The sequence below is a fragment of the Mustela putorius genome, unplaced genomic scaffold (genome assembly GCF_011764305.1).
Source record: "Mustela putorius furo isolate JIRA1106 unplaced genomic scaffold, ASM1176430v1.1 tig00001075_pilon_pilon_pilon, whole genome shotgun sequence".
Lineage (NCBI taxonomy): Eukaryota > Metazoa > Chordata > Mammalia > Carnivora > Mustelidae > Mustela > Mustela putorius.
In genome coordinates this window covers 4,157,321-4,178,771 of record NW_025421560.1, presented here as the reverse complement: position 1 = coordinate 4,178,771, position 21,451 = coordinate 4,157,321, and the positions used below count along the sequence as shown (strand labels likewise).

General features: G+C 39.7%; 2 protein-coding genes across 9 annotated transcripts in view; one reads left to right on the top strand and one right to left on the bottom strand.

Moving 5' to 3' along the window:
• The window catches only part of ARID4B (AT-rich interaction domain 4B), a 147,034-nt gene that overhangs the window by 459 nt on the left and 125,124 nt on the right, over positions 1-21,451 (top strand). For all 8 annotated transcript variants that reach the window (XM_004777743.3, XM_004777744.3, XM_045087269.1 and 5 more), the window contains exon 2: positions 813-867. In XM_004777743.3, coding sequence (XP_004777800.1) covers positions 862-867 — 6 coding nt within the window. In that variant the 5' untranslated portion in view covers positions 813-861. The remainder of the gene's footprint in view (positions 1-812; positions 868-21,451) is intronic.
• Positions 189-860, bottom strand: LOC123393913 (basic salivary proline-rich protein 2-like). The gene has a single exon (XM_045087206.1). The coding sequence runs from the start codon at positions 858-860 to the stop codon at positions 189-191; it is 672 nt and encodes a 223-aa protein (XP_044943141.1).

The window sequence follows — 21,451 nt, the reverse complement described above, 5'->3', positions numbered from 1 at the left end:
GAGGATTTCGCGGTCCCGTGAGGGGTCCTTTTCGGGAGTCCGCGGCCCCGGCCGAGGAGCAGGGGGCGATCGCTCGGTGGTCTCGCCGGGCGCCCGGATTCGGGGCCTCGGCCTTCCGGGAGCCCCCGCCCCCATGCAGTTGCCGAGTCCGAGTCGCCCCCCAGCCTGGCGGCTGCACACTCAGCGGTTTAGCGGCTCTGGGCCGCGGTGGGGGGCCCGGGCCGGCGCGGGGGGCAGTGTCTGCTCCCGGCCCCCCGGTCCTCTGGCGGCCCTCGCGGCCCGGGAGCCGGGGATCCCACTCGCACTTGTCTGGTCTCCGCCTCGGAGCGGGACGTGGGCAGCGGCTGAGCGGCGGGTCGGTCCTGCCCGCGGCCCTCCGGCCCGCCTGGCCTCTCCGCCGCCCCCACCCGGGGCCCCTCGGGCCCGGGCCTGCTCCGGCTCGGAAGCGGGGCTGCGCGACCCTCTGGGGCGCCGACCCGCTCGGCCGGGCCCGGAGGCCCTCGGGGAGGACAGCCGGCCCTGCGCCGGCCCCCGGGCTTGTTGTGAGTTTCTTCTCTGACAGAAATGGCGTCATTGTCGGAGACGGGAAACTCCGTCGGGTCCCGACAATGGGGACGGGAAGCGGCCGAACTGTGGAGGTGGCTGGGTTTGCGGGGCTGGCGAGGCCACGGGGAGCCCCTCGTCTTCGGTTCGGGGGCTGACGTCCGCCACGGCGCTTTCTTCGGGGTTCGGGCTGCGCTCGGTTCCCTCCGCCTCCGCGGGTGCAGAGGGTGCGTGTGGTGCCGACTGGGTGTCTTTTGTTTTCCCTCCAGGTGCAGGTGAATCTGGTGTTTTCGAGGGGATCGCGGTCCCAGAATCATCATGAAGGTAAGATTGCGTAGAGGAAACGACCTCTGGGGTTCTAGAATTGGGGAAGGGCGGATGATCGGGCTTGTGTGGGGGGGCCTCCGAGTTTCGCCGAGGAAGGTGTGCGGGGCGGCCTGGTGCCCGAGCCCCTTCCCCGGGAGACGGTGGGGTCCGCTGGCGTGGCTCTCTGTGGCTCTGCTGTGGAGTTGGGGCCACTTACAGGAGGTCTATCATATCGAACGTCTTTCTGCAGGCTAAGGCAGGAGTAACTGCATGAAATAAACTGTTTTAATTTAAAAAGGTAAAACAGAAAAAGCAGGTCAAGTAATCCGACTCTGGAAACCGAACTGTGTTGTGGTTCTAGTGATTACACTGATGAAAGAAAATCCTGTCTGTTGCGTGAGCAGTGCTGAGAATTTCTAGCAGAAGACCTGTTTGTTTGCTGGGAAAATAATCTAAACTGAAAGATTTTTAAAGAGGATCTTTACACAACTCAGAGATGTTAGTTTTTCCTGGGATTTAGGACCCTACTTTTTTTTTTTTCTTTGTAGATCCGTTTAGTCTAAATTGTCAGATGTTGTGATAAAACCAATGTGGATTGATGTGGAAAGCCCATGGCCAGATTCCTTTTAAATGTAAACACGTTAACCGAATGGAGGATAATGTGTAAAAAGTAGAATTTACTTAGTTGGTGAAAGAGATCATGGCAATGGAAGTGTAGGTTTTTATTTTTTGGAGACTATGTAATAGAATGGTGTTATTTTTTATACACTGGGGAATAAAAAGCCTTAGATATCTGGCCTGTTTAGATTCAACTGGTGGAACTTAGAGACTAGAGATACTTTTCATCCATGACAAATTCGGAAGTGCTTGAAACGGTAGGGTGTGTTCACAAGTATAGATGCATGGAATAGTATCTGAAAATGTAAATGTTGTCTACTTTTGATAGTTCCTTTGAATTATTTGAAAACAAGTTTTCCTCTTTTCAGAATGAACTTGCTTTTAAAGTACTGCATCTAAATGAAAATTTGTAATGCTTCTGTTTATGAAAGAAAGTAAAAGCTGTGACTACTTAAATATCAGCTATACGAAGTAATTTAAGTTTAGTTTTTCTTTTCCTTTTTAAAAAAATTTTTTTTTTCCTTCTTGAGTTTGGATGCTATAGAGTATCTGAAACAGTTTATATCTGCTGAATTCTTGTCTCTCCTACATGTAAATGAAAAAAATAATCAGTGATATTTCAGAAACAGATCCCTTTTGTTAGTCACAGATGCTAGCTATAACTCCTGGGACCTGTGTAAAACAGTGACAAGTGAATTTGTTAGGAAAAACCGTATATCTTCTTTGGTGTTGGGTGAGAACTTTTTAAAGGAAAGTGTTGGGTTGAATAACATAAAATAAATTCAGAAGCTGAATAATATAGGATTTAGTTTCTGGTAGATACTGCAATCTGTCATAGTTTCCAATGTACTGCCTGGCGTGTCTTTGGTATTCTGTTAATATTTGATTAAAAGAAATGTAGTAAGTTGAAGGTCCTTAAGACTTAAATTTTCTTTCCTTTTCTTTCATTTCCATTTTTTTTTTAACTTGCGTGTTTAAAAAATGAAAGTACATTGGAAACTTTAGCCTTAAGAGTGTCATAGTATTAGACAAATGCAAATTTCTTGGTATAATTTTAGAACTACTAATTTTAAGTGCTTAGTATTTCCATTAACATTGTCTTTTTAAAAAAGGGTACTACTGATGTTGAAAGGAAGAGTTATTAATGTAAATTTCTGATTTTATACAGGAAGAACTTCCTGTTTATTGTATATATAGTGAGTCTTCTCTTTGGGAGTCTACTGATAATCAGCAGGACTACACACATAGCTTATTTCTTACAACTTGATTTCTTACATGGTGAACATTGAGAGGCTGCCCATGATTGATTGGCATTTTGCTTTAACAAAGTTGCAATTCAGAAAGTACTTAAAAGTAATTATAGTGGGCTCACATTTTCTCTTTTTTTGTGTGTTCCCAGTTTCTAAATTGTAATGACAACAGAGCTATAGGAGGATTTATGCTATTTATCAGATCTCACCAAACATATTTGTACTTTGAGGCAGGCTTTTAAGTTTTTATTATCTGTTTTATTAGTCACATGAAATTTTTTAATTTTATTAAATGACAGTGTATCGATCTCATTGAAAGAATGTTTAATAATACTTTTCTGGTTGTTGCTTTAAAGTCCGAAAGTAAAGAAAAATGTATATATCATTTTAAATGTTATGTTCGAAACAATTTTAGAAACAGTTGTTAGAAACAATTTTGCTATAGTACTTCAAGAGTTTATTTAAATAAACCCATTTAGTCACTAGTATATTCTATTTTGTTATATTTTTACCCAGCGTGTTTTTGAGAAATAGCACTGTAACACAAAAGTAGTTTTATTCTTAACATACGTCATGATATGGGGTTTTGTTGGATTTTTTATACTTTTAAAAATTTTTTATTTATTTGACAGAGTGAGACTTAGTGAGAGAGGGAACACAAGCAGGGGGAGTGGGAGAGGAAGAGGCAGGCTTCCTGCCTCGGAGGGAGCCTGATGCCAGGCTCCATCCCAGGACCCTGGGATCATGACTTGAGCTGAAGGCAGATGCTTAATGACTGAGGTGCTCTGGATTTTTTATATTTTCTATAAATCTTTCAGTGTCAGTGATAGCACATTTTCAGGAAATCCTAGATTATTAAAAGTTGTAAATGATTTCAAGACTTAATTTTAATTATGTCAGATTCATTTCCTACTTTTTTCCAACTAAAACTGTTTTCTTGTGCACGTTATTAACATCTCATTACATTGCAGTAAATTTTTAAGTAAAGTGGGAGAATCTGGAGAGGCTGGAAATTTCAGAATCTTTATGGAATAAGTGATTTAGGTGGTTGTGCCTAGAATCTTGGAGAGATGGGCTTTTTCAGATGTACCATTCTCTTCCATAATCACTGCCTTTAGAACACATAAAAATAATGGATTGATTATAAACGCCCTTTGCTTTTGTGCATGTTCTCACCCCCTCCCCTTTTCCTTCCACTTTCCTTCCCCTTTTCCTTTCCCTGGCTCCTCCTTTCCCTCTTTCTTTCCCTTCCTTTTTTCCCCCAGCTTCCTTATTTTTCTTCACTTCCTATTTCCCTCTCCCTCCCTCTGCCCTCACTCTCTCTAACCCCTTCTTCTTCCCTTTTTTCTTTCCCTTCCCTCTTTCATAAATCATTCATTTAACAACAGCCCCTTCTGTGCATCAGGCAGTTTGGAATGAATGTGAGTAAGCTCTCAGATCTGCTCTCAAGGAGCTCACAATTTAGTAGAAGATAGGAAAATAAAGCAGAACAGCACATACGGAGTTACAAGAGTCTTGACTGCAGTATACAGTAATTGTGGTAAGTGGTATGGGAGGACAGAAGAGGATATCTAAATCAGAGTCAGGTGGGCACCTGGGTGGCACAGTCAGTTAAGTGTCTGTCTTTGGCTTGGGTCATGATCCCAGAGTCCTGGGATGAAGCCCCTCGGGGGGGTCGCTGCTCAGTGGGAAGTCTGCTTCTCCCTCTCCCACTGCCCCTGCTTGTGTTCCCTCTCACTGTGTTTCTCTCTTGTCAACTAAATAAATAAAATCTTAAAAATTAGTCAATCCATCAATCAGTCAGAGTCATGGAAAGTTCTGTGGTAGAACTGACATCTAAGCTGAGAGTTAAAGCTTTCATTGAGCAACGAACGAAGAGTGGAAAAGAGTGTTTGAGACAGAAAGGGGACTACATGTTGGAAAGTGGAAAAAAACCCAAAGTGGTATATTTGGAAACTTAGTTTACTGTGCCTGACTTAAGCATGATGTGTTGGGTGGGGGTTAGGGGTGGAAATAGGAGGGCAATGGAGAGAAGGCTAAGTTAGGGAGTTGAAAATTTTCTTGAATGGTATGAACCACTGAAGGTTATTAGAAAGGAGTAAAGTTGGTGGATTTATATTCTGGAGAGGTCACTTTGGTAGTATTGTAGTGAATATGTCAATTGGGAGAGCTGAGTGGAAGATCTGGAGATTGCAGGTGAGAAGACCAACTGAGAAGTAAGGGCTTGAACTCATGCAATGGCAATAGACCTGAGATATTTAGGAAACAGAATTCAGGACCTAGTAACTTGCCCTAGGGTGGGAGGAAGAAGTTTCTGTCTTGGGCAATGAGATTGATACTGTTGTCACCTGAAGTATGTTGGCATTGAAGTAAGTGTGTTGTACAGGGTTTTGAGTATTGAAGGGACCTGAAGAATGACCACATCCTCTAGTTACAATGTAAGATTAAGAGAATAAGTAAGACGAAGAGAATTCAGAGGCTTGGTTAATTCAGTCTGAATGTTAACCTCATAGTTAACTTTTAACTGTAAAATTTGAGAGGATTTATATCTATAATGTGGCATATGTATTTTGTCTTATGAATTTGGGATCTCTTCGATGAACAGGTAATTTTGTAAAATACTGACTTGTGTTTTGTCTGAATTGCTAATTCTTTGTCTATGGTAATTTTTAAATTTTTATTTACTTATTTATTTATTTTGAAAAGATTTTATTCATTTATTTGAGAGAGAATGAGAGAGGAGAAGGTCAGAGGGAGAAGAAGCAGACTCCCCAAGGAGCTGGGAGCCCGATGCGGGACTTGATCCTGGAAGTCCCGGATCGTGACCTGAGCTGAAGGCAGTCACTCAACCAACTGAGCCACCTAGGCACCCAGTAATTTTTTTAAAAAAGCATGTTGGATGAGTACATATTGCCCTGAAGAATGTGTTTTTGCTACTTCAATCTGTAATTCAGTCAGTGAAGAGATAAATTGTGTACCCTCCATGTACCAGACATGCTTCTAGGTATTGAGGATGCAGCAGTATACAAAATAAGAGTTCTTCCCCTCATGGAGTTTACATTAAATTAGGATACATAGACACCAACCCCCCAAAAAAGTGGTAAGTGCTGTGAAGTAAAGCAAAATCAGGATAAGTGGTTACAGTGACAGACGGTGTTAACTTTAAATGAAGTCTAATAAGTTTTTGGAGATGACATATAAATATCATGCGAAACAAATGATACAGTGGGCCATTCAGTTATCTGGAGGAAGAGCAGTCTGGGCAGAAAATTCAAGTGCTAGGGTCCTGTGGAGGAATGTTTTTGGTCTGTTGGATCATGGCATACTTTAAGGAACAGGGAGGGCTTTAAAGCTGGAATGGTAGGAGATGAGGCTAGAGAGATCCAAGTTCCTACCGTATAGGGTAGGGCCTTGTAGGCCAGGGGAAGGACTTAAGAGTAAAATCTGCGTGTTTTGGAAGTCAGTGAAGGGTCTTGAGCAGGAGCAGTAACTGCTGTTCAGAGACTAGACTGTGGGTGAGCAAGAGTAGAAGGAGGGGTGCCAGTGGCAAGCCTGCCAAGTAAGTTCTGGTGAGAGATGGTGGTGGACCAGGTGTGAGAGGTGGGTCTGTTGCAGGTGGGGATGATAGGATTTGAATGGATTGAATGGGAAGGAAAAGTTCTGCTTGGTGCTACTTATGGTTGAATAGTCCCTCCTCCTCCCCTTTTAAAATATGTTTTTTTGTGATTAGTTGGTGGATGGGATTTTTAGGATTGACTGCAGCCAAGAAGGCATTCCCAACTCTTAGCCTTCCCTTATTAGTGAGTGGTGAACATTGAGATGAGCAGTCCTTTCCATTTTTGTTTTGTTTTGTTTTGTTTTTGAATTTTAGGAAAGGAGGTAAAATTCGCCCTTTTAAAGTGTACAGTGCAGAGGTGCTGACTCTTGATTTCGGCTCAGGTGATGATCTGAGGGTTGTGGGATTGAACCCCACATGAGGCTCCATGCTCAGCAAGGAAGTCTGCTTGGGATTTTTTCTCCCCCTGCTCACCTCCCCACACCCGCACACACGCAATCAAGCACTGTCTCTCGCATGCTGTCTCTCAGATAAATCTTAAAAAAATATAAAGTGTACAGGTCGGTACTTAGTATTTTCACAAGATCGTTGATCTATCACTACTACTGTTTAACTGCAGAACATTTTTGTCTTCCCGGCAAGAAACCTGTACCTATTAACTGTCACTCCTTGTTCTTCTTCTCTGTCCCTTTCCCAGTTGTCACGAATCTGCTTTTGGTCTCGGGGGTTTGCCTGTTCTGGACATTTCCTATCATGGAATCATCAAGCATGTTCTTTTGTGCCTGACTTCTTTCACTTAGCATAGTATTTTCTTTTTCTTTTTTTTTTTTTTTTAAGATTTTATATTTGTGAGAGAGAGCGTGCATGACCAAACGCATGAGCAGTGGGGAGGGGTAGAGGAAGAAGCAGACTCCCCACTAAGCAGGGAGCCCAATGTGGGAGTCCATGTGGAAGTCAATCCCATGACCCTGTGGGATCATGACCTGAGCTGAAGGCAGATGCTTAACCAACTGAGTTATCCAGGTACCCTCACTTAGCATATATTTTTTTTAATTTTTATTTATTTATTTATTTGAGAGAGAGTGAGAGAGAGAGCATGAGAGGGGAGAAGGTCAGAGGGAGAAGCAGACTCCCCATGGAGCTGGGAGCCCGATGTGGGACTCGATCCTGGGACTCCAGGGCCATGACCTGAGCCGAAGGCAATCGTTTAACCAACTGAGCCACCCAGGCGCCCTTAGCATAATATTTTTAAGGTTCATTTTGTAGCATGCTTTATTCCTTTTTATTGGTGAATGATACTTCATTTAGTGATTAAATTATGTACCACTTTTGGTTGATTCACTTATTAGCTTTATTTCTACTTTTTGCCTATTATGAATAAATGCTGCTATGAACTTTGGTGTGAACCTATGTTTTAATTTTCTTGGGTCCTAGGAGTGGATCTTTCTGTTTTTAGGGTAGTAATACTACCTTTGGTAACCCTGTTAAGAGCCGAGAGTTTAACTTCAGATACTTTGTGCCACTGTATTCACATGGCCACCAAGAATTTGGACACTTAAAAGATTTATCCAGCGTTTATTGAACACTTAGGTGTTGGTCTCTGTTCTAGCCATTTAGGATATATCAATGAGCAAAACAGAATGTCCTGGCCCTCTGGAATCTTTACATTTTAAGGTGGGGGGGCAGGCAGAGAGGAATAAACAAGTAATCTAGTTTATTAAGTGGCAAAAAGTATGGAAATAAGGGAAGAACTGGGTAAGGAGGGCGGGAATGTGTGGGTGTTGGAACAGGTTGTAGTGTTAAATAAGGTGGTCGGGTAGGTATATTGAGAAGACATTTGTGGAAATACTTGACTGAAGGATGTGAAGGAGTTAGTCATGTGGCTTTGAAGGCAGCTGAACATGTTCAGTGAACTGAACAGAGGCCAAGGTGGCTGGAGTAAGGAAAGAAGAGAATGGGAGGGGATGGGTCAGACAGATAAAGGGGATGCAGGTTGGGGGCAAAGCAGATCAGATCACCTAGGACCTTAACAGCCTTTGTTAAGGATTGTAGTTTTTACTCTGATAGAAATAGAGTTACTCTGATAGAAACTGAGTTTTGAGCAGAGGAGTTGTACAGTCTGATTACAGAGTGGCAGAGTTTCATTATATTTTTATGGGGCCACTGACAGCTGTGTTAGAAACAAACTGAAGGCAAGTTGAAGATAGAATAGAAGCTGACCAGTTGGGAAGCTATTTTAATAAATGATGATGGTGGGATATTGGCCATCACAGTGAAGACTCCTCTTGTCTGCCTTTGGTGTCGTAGAACAAAGATGTTTCTACATTCGTTAAAATTATATCTAGTATTCTGTGTGACACTCATAATAAGCAGTGGAAGCCATAGTCCTATTAATCCTTTTGATATTTAAATGTTAAAGGTTATAGAAGGTATGGATTTTGATAAGGCCTCTAAAGAAAGTGTGTTAGTCTTGTCTTTTTTTCTTTTCAGTTGGGCGGCCTTTACACCTAATGGACATTGAACAAAGCAAGCTATAACTAGCATTTGTTCCCAAGATAATTGAAATATTTTCATTTACTTACCTTACATCAAAATAAGACTGTATACATATTTGTTATCTCTTAAAGTTCTGGTTAGTGTGTTTAATTTTAAAAGGGAACTTTTGTTTAAAAATTACTACATTTCTGGGGCACCTGGGTGGCTCAGTTGGTTAAACTCTCTGCCTTCGGCTCAGGTCATGGTCTCAGGGTCCTGGGATCAAGCCCCGCATCCAGCTCTCTGCTCAGCAGGGAGCCTGCTTCCCCTCTCTCTGCTTGCCTCTCTGCCAGCTTGTGATCTGTCTCTCTGTCAAATAAATAAGTAAAATCTTTAAAAAAAAATTACTACATTTCTGTTTTCAGAAGTACTGGAAATTCTGACATTCAAGTTTTCTATAGAAGATAATGTGTTTCTAGAAATCTGATCATTTTCCTACTAAGATTCAAGATAGCGTTCAGGTTTGGGGAGGAAAAAAATGAGATTATAAAAGTGTATGAACAGTTTACTAGAAAATAAAAGGCAAATCTATAGGGGTCAGTTTATAGAGACAGAAAAACTAGACATCATGTTTATCTTTCTATGCTAATGGTCATATTTTGGCTGGTTAATAGAAGCAAGGAACAAAATAAAGACAAAAAAAAGGGAAAGTTTTAAAATGACATGTGTCTTACTTTGAGTATAGTTCCCAGGATTCCTTAATCAGTATTAGCTCATACTCTATTCGGAAGGTCCATGTGTGAGCTTCAGGATTGCTATGAATCCCTTCTCTCCCCAGAGTTATGTGCAAAATTTCATGTACCCATATGCTTTCTTGGGAAGATAAACCATAGCGTTCATCAGCTTCTCAGTAGAACCTGTAATACAAATATTAAGAAATACAGCTCTGTGGTATTACCTGTTAGCTGGTCTGCTGGTAATCGTTTTGATGGGAATAGTACTTTGTGTGTCCTGATCTTATCCTTAAACAGGTAATTAACCAGTTACTACTTATTTTATTTTCTATATTTTTTTTTTTTAGATCACTGTACAATCAGAAAAGGGTTTTTATTTTTGAAATGCTAGCATTTATATGAAATGCATGTATAGCTTACAATATTTGACTTTTTGAATTTCTGGAAAGAATTTGAATTTCTTTCAGTTATAAATAAATAGCTTTTGATTCATGGAAATATTTCATAAAATAATTTTAAAAAGTTGCTTTAAAAATCTAGAAGTGTAGTTTTTAGCATGCTGGCTTTACTTATGAAACCATTTATTGGGGTGCCTGGGTGGCTCAGTGAGTTAAAGCCTCTGCCTTTGGCTCAGGTCATGATCCTGGGGTCCTGGAGTCAAGCCCCACATTGGGTTCTCTGCTTAGTGGGGAGCCTGCTCCCCACTGCCTCTCTGCCTACTTGTGATCTCAGTCTGTCAGATAAATAAAATTTTAAAAAATCTTAAAAAAACCTATTTATTATAAAAGTTAATGTTTGTTTGCTCTTACTTATTCCACATTCTGTTCTTTGCCAAATGGGGTCATCTAAAGCAAGCAAGGATAATATCTAGCTGAATATCCAGATGTACTCAGCTTTAGGATACAGTTAGAGATTATATTACTCTTGTTGGTGTGTCTCTCCAGCTTAACATTGGGGTTGGCAGTCACGTGGTACAGAGGCTGATTCTCTGCACCATTATGATTTGTGAGGAAGAAAATCTTACAGAAGATAGTGTTTATCACAACCCCCCCACCTTTTAAAAAATATTTTATGTATTTATTTGAGAGAGAGTGGGTGAGAGAGCAGGAGCTGGGGGATGGGGCAGTGGGAGAGGGAGAAGCAGATTCTCTACTGAGCAGGGAGCCGGATGCAGGACTTGATCCCAGGATCCTTCGATCATGACCTAAGCTAAAGGCAGAGGCTTAACCCACTGAGCCACCCAGGCTCCCCTTATCACTTTCAAGTGATAAATTTAGCTATAATTAAGAGAATAATAATTCTGTAATAGCTTTATGCTATTGAAGTGTGTCAGATTATATGTAGTGTGTCTTGGGTGGTGGTATGGGTACTTTATATATACATATTAAAGCCATTTTCTTCTAATTTACAGATAGATGTTTGGCAGTGTGACTTAGCTCTAGTATATCTGAAGTTCTTTGTCAGGGCTTTGCCAAGGAACAGGTTGCTGTTTCCTAATTTGAAATTTTGCTGGGCATAATCATTTCTGAGAGCATAATCATACATACCTGTTGCATAAGATTTTTTGAAAATTACTTAATTTTTAATCATTTACTTTAATAGCAGAAATGAAGATTATAAACTACAAAACTTTGAGCAAATGGCATTTAAAGAAAAGATTCACTTTATACCTATAGTAAAAAGTTATACTTAAATATGACTGTAAAAACCATCTTTGTTTAGTTAAAGTGTCCAATAAACAGTGTAAATGATTAAGAGCATATGGCTTGGAAAGAGAGGTCTTGTTCCCAGTACGGTCTCACTGTGTTCCTTACTTGGCTGTTGAAGTTTGGGCAGTTTTATTTATTTTTGCAATGAAAGGAAACATCAGTTTCTTTCTTTTTTTTCTTTTCTTTTTTGTTGCAAAGTAGGGATAATAATATAGTTGCTTTACAGAGTTTTTAAAGTACCAAATGAAATAACATTTAAAATGCTTTATACTCTACTTGGCATAGTTCTGAGCAGTCAGTATGTAGTAGCTTTATTATTCCTATAAAAGCCGGTCACTTCTTTTGTAAACAGATAGAGTGAGAATTCTTTAATCAAGACTGCTTGGGATTGAATTAGGACTCTCCTACTTACCAAGGTTGTGGGTAGTTTTCTTAAACCTTCTTAGAAGGCTGGTGTCCTTACCTAAAATGAGAAACGTTTATAATACTTACTCATGGGATTATTGGGGAATGACTAAATGTAGTAACAGGATCTATTACATAGTAAATTTTCAGTAAATTGTAGCTATTATTATTAGTTCTATGGAAAGAATGTGCAAAGTCTTGTGAGTTTAAACAGGCTTTCAGAGTGATATAGTCAGTCTAATCTTTTTTAACTTAAAATTGATTTGGAAGTTAGGTAGAGAAGTTGTAATTTTGTGATTAAGGGTAAAACCTGTTATTTTTGTTTTTATCAATTCCTTAAAAACAGAAAATTTAGGGGCGCTTGGGTGGCTCAATCAGTTAATCATCTGCCTTTGGTTTAGGTCATGAGCCTGGGGTCCTGGGATGGAACACTGTGTCAGGCTCCATCCTCAGTGGGGAGTCTGCTTCTCCCTCTGCCTGCTATTCCCCCTGCTTGTGTGCTCCCTTACTCTTTCTCTGTCAAATAAATAAATAAAATCTTAAAAAAAAGAATATTTCATGAAAGGGGAAAACCAGATGTCTTTATTCTAAGAACTCTTAGCTCCCATTTCAAACTTTTTATTCCAGCCCTCCCTTTCTGATGCAGAAGCTTCTCTTAGTAAATATAATACTTGTCCTCTCTTCTAATTTGCTGCTGGTTTGCCCAGATGGGATTCTTTCAAGGGAAAAGTATATTTTACTTCCAAGCCTAGAGGGTTGTTATTGGATTAAGTGAACCACTGGAGATAATTATTTTCTGGATAAGCATCCACCTCTAGCCTTGCTTATATAGGGCAAACATTTTTTTCTTCTCTTGATCCTGATCTGATCACTGTTCTGATGTGGCAGTTAGTCACCTGAAGCTGGTCTGGCATCCTGAGCTGGTGGGGGTGGGGCAAATGAGTGATGGGGCCCTGCCAAGCCTGTCTCTACTCTAGAGAGGAGTAAAAAAGCTGAACAGGCTTGAAGACAAAGGAGCTACTATTGGTGTCAAAGTTTAAATGAGGCAGCTTGGCTTATGCCTATTTGGGAGTTTTTAAAAAATGTAGCTTTTCATTTTTTCAGTTTTATCTCTGTAAGGGTATCTCATCAAAGGACCCATCTCTATTTTTTATCTATCCTTGCTGAAAGTTGTTCAGTGATTTTAAGGAAAGTTGTTTGGTGGCTGAGGGCTTTTGACACTTAGTCATCTAATTATGCCTTATCCCAACTTGGAGACCTACTTTTCTAAACTAGTTCTGTTCCTAGAAAATTTAATTAAAAAGTTTTTAGGGCACCTGGGTGGCTTAGTTGGTTAAGTGTCTGCCTTTGAGTCAGGTCATGATTCCAGAGTCCTGGGATCGAACCCCATATATGGCTCCCTGCTTAGAGGGCTCCCTCTTCTCCCTCTGCCTCTCCCCTTGCTCAAGCTCACTCACTCTCTCTTGTTCACTCTCTGAAAAAATATTTTAATAAAAAATAAGTTTTTATTATAAAGTTTTTATTATAAAAGCAGTACAGTTAAAAATCATAGAAATCATACAGTGAATACTAAAAGTCATTATGTTCCCCAGTCTCACTTCCTGTGGGCAACTTGAGCTAACAGTTTGGGATATATAGTCTTCCATACCTTTCTCTTTGCACATACATATTTACAAAAGAGGATTTATTTTGTTGTGCTTGGTTTTTCAAAAATGTGCTTATATTAGGTTCTATAACTTTTAAACTGTCCTTCTGCATTAGTACATAACAGCTTTGTCATTTTTTTCTGATGGCTTTAGCAAGATTTTATTTGCATTCGATACGCTCTTTTCTCTACCACAAATGATTCCTATAGGGCACCACTGTTTAGCCTTAAGTTTTGCAACTATGTAGAAACTTCTTTTATAGCATAAGTATTGATAATTTATTTTGAGTATGTAGTTCTGCTAGGTGGTGAATAGTCCCAGTCATCTCTAGCATTTATGACAGTCCCTCATGGCCCTATGGATTATTATTACAGCTGCTAACTGATCATGGAATCTTACTGCATGATACTATATGATGTAAGCTGGGAAGTTAGTGAGGGAGCATCCCTGTGCTTATGTGGCTGCTTGCAGAAAGCTAGTGCTATTCTTGGGATCCCTGGTAGCATGTATTAAAAAGGTTAATTTTAGGACAGGCTATTGTAGCCATTGACCCCCACAGATGCTTCCTGTCAGAATAGGAGGTTTATAACACTAGCGTTATAATGTGTTTAAATGGCACATTATGTTTTTAAAGTTCATAATCGTTGGTTATTTCTTATAATATCCCTTTGAGGCAGGTCAGCAGCATTTTTCCTTTTTTATGGTTGGAGAAGCAGATGCAAAGATGTTGAGTGATTTGCCTACAGGCGCACATTAAACTGATGGCAGAATCTGTTCTCTTGTTAGTAAACTGAACCATGCGGCCTCTCTGCTAGTTGTAAGTGAGTAATAAAGTTGTTTCCATTTAGTGACCTTTTGATGGCTTTATGGAATAGTGAATGTAGTTTAGAAACCTTTTACCTACTTTCTTTATTGAAAGAAAATCTATAAAGCTAGAATTTACTTGTATCATGGTATTAAATATTGTATGTAAATTTATCCTATTCTTTTAAAAACAGAAAAAAAAATCATAGGAAAACATTAGAATGAACCAAGTGGACTTAGTTCTGGGAAAACCTTTACTGGCTTGAAAATTAGTATTGTAAATTAGAGGAAAATGGCACAAGGCTTTGAAGAGTTAATACTTTATAGTAGGAGAAAAATGAAGCCCCAGGTTATATTGCCAAGTGATTTTGAGTAAAACAACTGTGGCCTGTAGAGCTAGAATAGACTTTCAAAGATTGTTTGGCTCTGTGGATTTAGACCCCAGCTAGTGTGGCAAGTGACAGCATAGGTTACTTAGACTAAAAAAACTACTATTTGGGCAGCATCCCTTTAGTTCTAAGTTTCCTTATCCATTGGAAATAATCTCTCTTTACTTGTTTGGACTTGATTCTATTTTCCCATTCCCTCTCCTCCACTATAATAATAATCATTATTTTTTTCTTATATGCTACCTTTTTTCTTTCCAATTGAAAAGAATTCTAACTGTAATCTTTTTGTGTTGATAGAGGGAGATCATGGGGAAGTTTTCAAGTAATAGGCAACTATTGTAAAGAGATTTAATTGAAGGGATCATAGAGAGCCAGAAAATTATATATTCAGTTTTGGAGTGTTAAAACAGATGCTTTGACATGAGTTATAAGTCTTTGATAATAAGTAATGGTTAATCCTTATGTACTTTGGTAATTAGCACAAACCTATATTTTAATAAACATGTAACTTCTAAATACATTTTTTACTGCTATAGACATATCCCACTTATCCCAAAGTCAAGCTGTCATCAGTTTTGTCTTGTTTTGCCCTCATCATGTTCTTTATGACATCATCAGTTTCATCATTATTATCATGATAATTTTACTACTACTTTTATAGTGCTTCATATGTGTTAGACATTTTCTACATTTTAAAATGTAATTCTCAAAAAGATGCTGAGAGGTTCTTATGAATATCCCTGTGTTGCAGATAAAAAAAGTTAAGGCTGAGGAGATTATGTAATTGACCTAAGTAAATTCCTGTGGCTAGTGAGTAGTAGAGCTGTTTTAAACCTAAGCTACTCCAAATCAGAGCTCTTATCAATACTCACACTGTTCTCCCTCTTATTTAACATACATATCTTTACTTAATGTCTAGTTTGCTTAGTCCACAGGTCATTTAGAAATATCCAGTTCTTTATGAGTTGTGAGTATGGATGTGTGTGTGTGTGTGTTTATGTTTATATGTACATATAAGGTCTTGGGAGAGGGATTTTGAAATGGGCACAGTGAGTGCTGGAATTACCAAAGGAAGAGAAAGGGGAGACACTTTTAAAAACTAAGACACATGAATGTATTCTTGTTTAGTAATCCTTTCCATTTTCAAATGTGGACCTTAAACTCTCGGGTTTTAATAAGCTCCATTTCTAAGTTTTTATTTTTATGTAATCTCTACATCGAACATGGGGCTCAAACCCACAACCCTGAGATATCAAGAGTTGCACAAACTGCCACCTGAGCCAGCCAGTCGCTCCTGTTCCTTCTCTTTATGAAACAAGGGAAACGGGAGAATTTAGGAAGTCCATGAAATTTTTATAAAATGTAGAGTTATGTTATGGAAAGAATAAATTTCACTTATTAAAAAAATTAACTTCATTCTTCCTTGGTACTGGGCAGATAAGTTGCTGTTATATTTTTAAAGTATATTTTAAAATTCAGGATTAATTACTCTTTACCTTTCTTTAAGAATCAAGAAACTTTTATGAAAGAGTGTACAAGTTGAATTTAGAGGGATTAAATGCAACAGAGGTTTTTATAGCAAATCATTACAAAATGTTACTACTTGGGTTCTTTATAAAACTAGAAAATTCTTGCAGAGCAGTGACAGATTTCAGTTCTGTATTTGTTTTCTGTTGCTGCTGTAACAAGTTGCCACAGATTGGTGGCTTAGGACAACACAAGTTTATTATTTTGCAGTTCTGGAGGTCAGAAGGCAGAAACGCTTGTTGCTGGACTACATTCTTTCTGCAGCTGGATGGGAAATGTTTCTTTGCCTTCTCCAGCCTTTGGAGGCTGTACACGTACATTCCTTTCCTCCTGATCTATCCTCTGTCTTCAAGTCTCTGACTGATCCTACTCTTCTGGCTCCCTCTTTCACTTATATAAGACCCTCGTGATTTCGTTGGGCCCAGTCCAAATAATCCAGGATAATCTTCCCATTTCAAGGTCAGTTGATTAGCAAACAATTCCATCTGCAACCTTAATTCTCCCTTGCTATTTAGCAACATTTTCGAAGATTCTGGGGATCAGGATACAAACATCTCTGGGGAAGCCATTATTCTACCTACCACAAGTTCATTAGTTTAGCAAAATTACTTAGCCTTTTAGGCTCTTCTATAAAACGAGATTTGTATTTATTGTTTACCACAAAGGAATTTCATGCAAATGGAAATTCTGTGCCAGTACAGACAGATCATGCATAGAATATACTCAGAATTATTATTATTATTATTATTATTATTATTATTTTTTTAAAGATTTTGTTTATCTATTTGACAGAGATCACAAGTAGGCAGAGAGGCAGGCAGAGAGAGAGAGGAGGAAGCAGGCTCCCTGCTGAGCAGAGAGCCCGATGCGGGACTCGATCCCAGGACCCTGAGATCATGACCAGAGCCAAAGGCAGCGGCTTAACCCACTGAGCCACCCAGGCACCCAGAATTATTATTATTTTTTAAAGATTTATTTATTTGACAGAGATCACAAGTAGGCAGAGAGAGAGAGAGAGGGAAGCAGGTTCCCTGCTGAGCAGAGAACCCGATGCGGGGCTCGATCCCAGAACCCGATGCGGGGCTCGATCCCAGAACCCTGGGATCATGACCTGAGCCGAAGGCAGAGGCTTTAACCCACTGAGCCACCCAGGCACCCCTACACTCAGAATTATTAACAGATGTTTACTGGTTGCTCTTTACAGATTCATCTGTTGGGTACATGCTTGGGGATAGGTAACCAGTGGGCTTGGTAAACTCTGGTCTGAATATTGGAGTTAAGTTTGGCCACTAGAAGCAGAACAAAATGTCAGTGACTCAGACACTTTAACTGCTGTTCCTTACCTTCTTTCTTTCTTTTTTTAAAATTTTATTTATTTATTTGACAGAGATCACAAGTAGGTAGAGAGGCAGGCAGAGAGAGAGGAGGAAGCAGGCTCCCCGCTGAGCAGAGAGCCTGATGTGGGGCTCGATTCCAGGACCATGGGATCATGACCTGAGCCGAAGGCAGAGGCTTTAACCCACTGAGCTACCCAGGCGTACCACTTTACCTTCTTTCTTTTTTTTTTTTTTTTTGAAGTAGTCTCCCCACCCAGTGTGAAGTCCCAGTTCTGGGCTTGAACTCTCAACCTTGAGATGAAGACCTGAGCTGAGATCAAGAGTCGACAGATGTTTAACCAACTGAGCCAGCCAGGCACCCCTGTTGTTTCCCTTTAATTTGACTCTTTTGTGACTCTTTTTGTTTTAGAATTTGGGCTTTCCAGACCTTTGTTTGTTGAGAACATTGAAGATTTACATGTCTTGAAAAAAAAAAAAACAAAACAAAACCAGATGAATGCTTAACTCTAATTTAAAAAAAAAAGTTTTATTAAATAATCTGTACTCCCAACCTGGGACTCAAAACTAATGACCCCAAGATCAAGAGTTGCACACTCCTCCAACTGAGCCAGCCAGGCACCCCTTAACTCCAATTTTTTTTTTAATGATTTGACTCTTCTTTTAGTCTAAAGCTATATATTTTAAGCAGTAGGCTTTTCTGCTTTGGGGAACTTGAGGGACACCTGGATGACTCAATTGTTGAGTGTCTCCTTTTGGCTCAGGTCGTGATCCTGGGGTGCTGGGATCGAGCCACACCCCTGGGATGGAGCCCCTGAGCAGAGAGCTTGCTGCGTCCTAACGCTCTGCCCTTCCCGCTGCTTGTGCTCACACTCTAGTACTCTTTTTCTCTTTCTCTCTTTGAAATAAATCTTAAAAAGAAGGGGGGGGGTGTGCTTTGAGTAGTAGGCAGTTTCAAATCACAATTGCTTATGATTATTTTTTATGTCCCTAATTACTCATTTTTTGAATTTCCCGAGTTATTCTTGGAGGATTGCTGTTTTTAATGTTTGATTTGTCAATTTTTCTTAGAGCCACCTTTTGCTTGGTTGACTTAAAAGTCTTTCAGTACTCAAAACTGTGGTGCTGTGAGGCAAGATTGGAGAGTGGAGTAGAGGGTGGAAGATCCCCGGGTCCTGGGATCGAGCCCCACATTTAGCTCCCTGCTTGGCTGGAAGCCTGCTTCTCCCTCTCCCGCTCCCCCCTGCCTGCGTTCCCTTTCTTGCAGTGTCTCTCCCTCTGTCAAATAAATAAAATCTGTAAAACAAGCAAACAAATAAATAGTCTGTAGATACTGTCATGTGCCAGGTACTTTTTTGGTTGTTAAAATTACATTTAGATACTAAACTTTGTACATTTACCTTTTACCTCATTTGACTTAATGCATTATTTGGTTTTATTGTTGATATATAATTTAACTTTACACCAGGATCTTTTGGTGGGCGGGGGGAGGATACTTTTTATTTTATTTATTTCTTTATCTATTTGTTTTAAAAGATTCTTTTAATTTATTTGGCAGACTGAGAGCAAGCGCAAGCAGGGGGAGTGGCAGAGGGAGAGGGAGAAGCAGGCTCCCTCTGAGCAGGGATCCTGTTGCAGTTCTTCATCCCAGGACCCTTGGATCGTGACCTTAGCTGAAGGCAGTTGCTTAAGCAACTGAGCCACCCAGGTGCCCCTGGGGGAAACTTTTTAAAGGGAAATGTAGCATTGTAGTGATTTAAAATGATAAAATCTCTGGTTTTATTTTAAGTTTCGTGATTTATTTCTTTGTTTAGTATTTGCATTTAAATCGAAACAAAAACTTGGAGACCACAGTATACACTAGATAGCCTGTACACATTTAAGAAAATACTGTAGATGAAACTTCTGTGTAAAGGAAGCACTAGAGATTAAAAATACTTTAAAAACATCTAAAATAATGATACGAAAGGAAGGAAGAAAAGTTCTATCACTGAAGAAAAACACTTATTTAAAATGTATTGTGGCTATTTCTCTTTTTTCTCCTGAAAGGCATCTTTAATGTAGAACAAACCGTAGCGGGGGGGGGGGGGGCTGAGTGGGGGCTTAGTCTCTTGGGCTGCTGACTCATGATTTGGGGTCAGGTGATGTCTTGGAGACATGGGCTAGAGCCCTGAGCTGCGGAGTCAGTTTGAGATTCTTTCCCTCTCTCTCATGCCCTGCCCCCTGCTCATTCCTGCATGTGCCTGAGTGTGTGTTCTCTTTCTCAAATAAGTCTTTTTTTTTTTTTTTAAAGAACAAACTACAGTAATAGAAGCAGTAATAAAAAATGACAGCTGTTGTTTACTGAGTACTTTATATATGTCTTCTAAACACAGATAACTCTTTTAATTTTTATGACGACACTGTGAAATAGATACTTTTATTATTCTTGTTTACAGATAAGGAGAAAATAGTAGGGCATGGATTTGAACTTCACCTAGCTCCAGAATTTTCCTTCTTAGCAACCACACCACCTCCTTAATCAGTTTCTGGATAGAGTGAAAAAGCAAAGGAAAGATTATTTTTTTCTCCTTAGTTTTTCTTGGATTCTCTAATGGTGGAGCTGGAGTGGAAGGATGGTGGAGGGAAGGGGAGCACCGTATTTAGCCATTCATTTGGGTTTCTAAGAAACCCAAATTGTCCTTCTGGGACAATAAAAAGATAACCTAATAAAGACACTTTTTTTCCCTACTCCCAGATTCTTTAGAGTCCCTGACAGTTTTAAAATGTATGATATAAAGACTTCCTGCTGGTTATAAATGAAACCTTAGAATTCCTCGTCATGATAGTGCTTTAGACTGCTCTCACAGATGGGTAAGAGTTAGGAATTCAAACCAGTGTAGACCAGCCTCCTCCTTTGATCTCTTGACTCAAATCTGTGTTCCTTTCCATTGTATTCCACTGTATTCATTGTATTCCAGAGAACAGATCCATCTACTTCCAAACCAGTGTCCATAATGATGGGCAAGAAGTGTTTCTATGAGTAATTATTTCCTTGATGATTAGTGTCTGGTGTTAATTTTTGACTAGGCTGAGCTCTTAGCAGTTGTTATTTGTTGTTAGCATGTTAAACATTTGGATGATTTTAAAAACATAGTTTATCCCCTCGAAAAACACTAACAAGTATTTAATGAATGTGAGTTTGGATTAGTTTCAAACTTTAAGGTGACTCTAGAAAGTACAATGAGAGATTTATAAGTCTGCAGTGTTTTTGTTTTGTTTTTAAAGATTTTATTTATTTATTTGACAGAGAGAGATCACAAGTAGGCAGAGAGGCAGGCAGAGAGGGAGGAAAGCAGGCTCGCTGCTGAGCAGAGAGCCCGATATGGGGCTCGATCCCAGGACCCTGAGATCATGACCTGAGCCGAAGGCAGAGGCTTAACCCACTGAGCCACCCAGGTGCCCCTGTTTTGTTTTTTAAAGTAAGCTCTGCACCCAGTGCGGGGCTTGAACTCAAGACTCTGAGATGGAGAGTTATCCACTCTACTGAATGAGTCAGCCAGGTTCCTCGAAGACTGCAGTTTTTAATGAATGAAATGCCTGTGTGTGTGTGAATTGAAGCCAGCTTTTATGACAAACATTAACGCTGTGGTTTAGTTCCCCATCTCCACACCACTGAAATGATAACTTGAATCATCTTGATTGCAGTTTTAGCTGTGTTTAAGTTTTGATGAAACAAATATAGGGTCCTAGTTAAGCATGGTGAGGATCTCAAGTAAAACTGAAGTGAAAGAAGCCAGATGCTACCTAAGGACCAGTCTGCTAAACAAATATTCAGCCAGTCTGTGGATAGGTATTGTATTAGTAATGCAAGTAGTAATCTTTATATAGATATAATATGATATGGTAATTGGCTTTTAGATTAATGTAAAAATTTTTTGAAACATTATAATTTTTTTAATTTGTAGAAAATTCCACGACATTCAAATTCTGGAGACTTCCAGTAATAAAAATAGATGCTTAGAGATGAATACACTTTAATATGATAAATATGCTGGTGATAACAGCTTTAAAAATTTATTATGGAAATTTAAGGGGTGCCTGGGTGGCTCAGTGGGTTAAAGCCTCTGCCTTCGGCTCAGGTCATGATCCCAGGGTCCTGGGATCGAGTCCCGC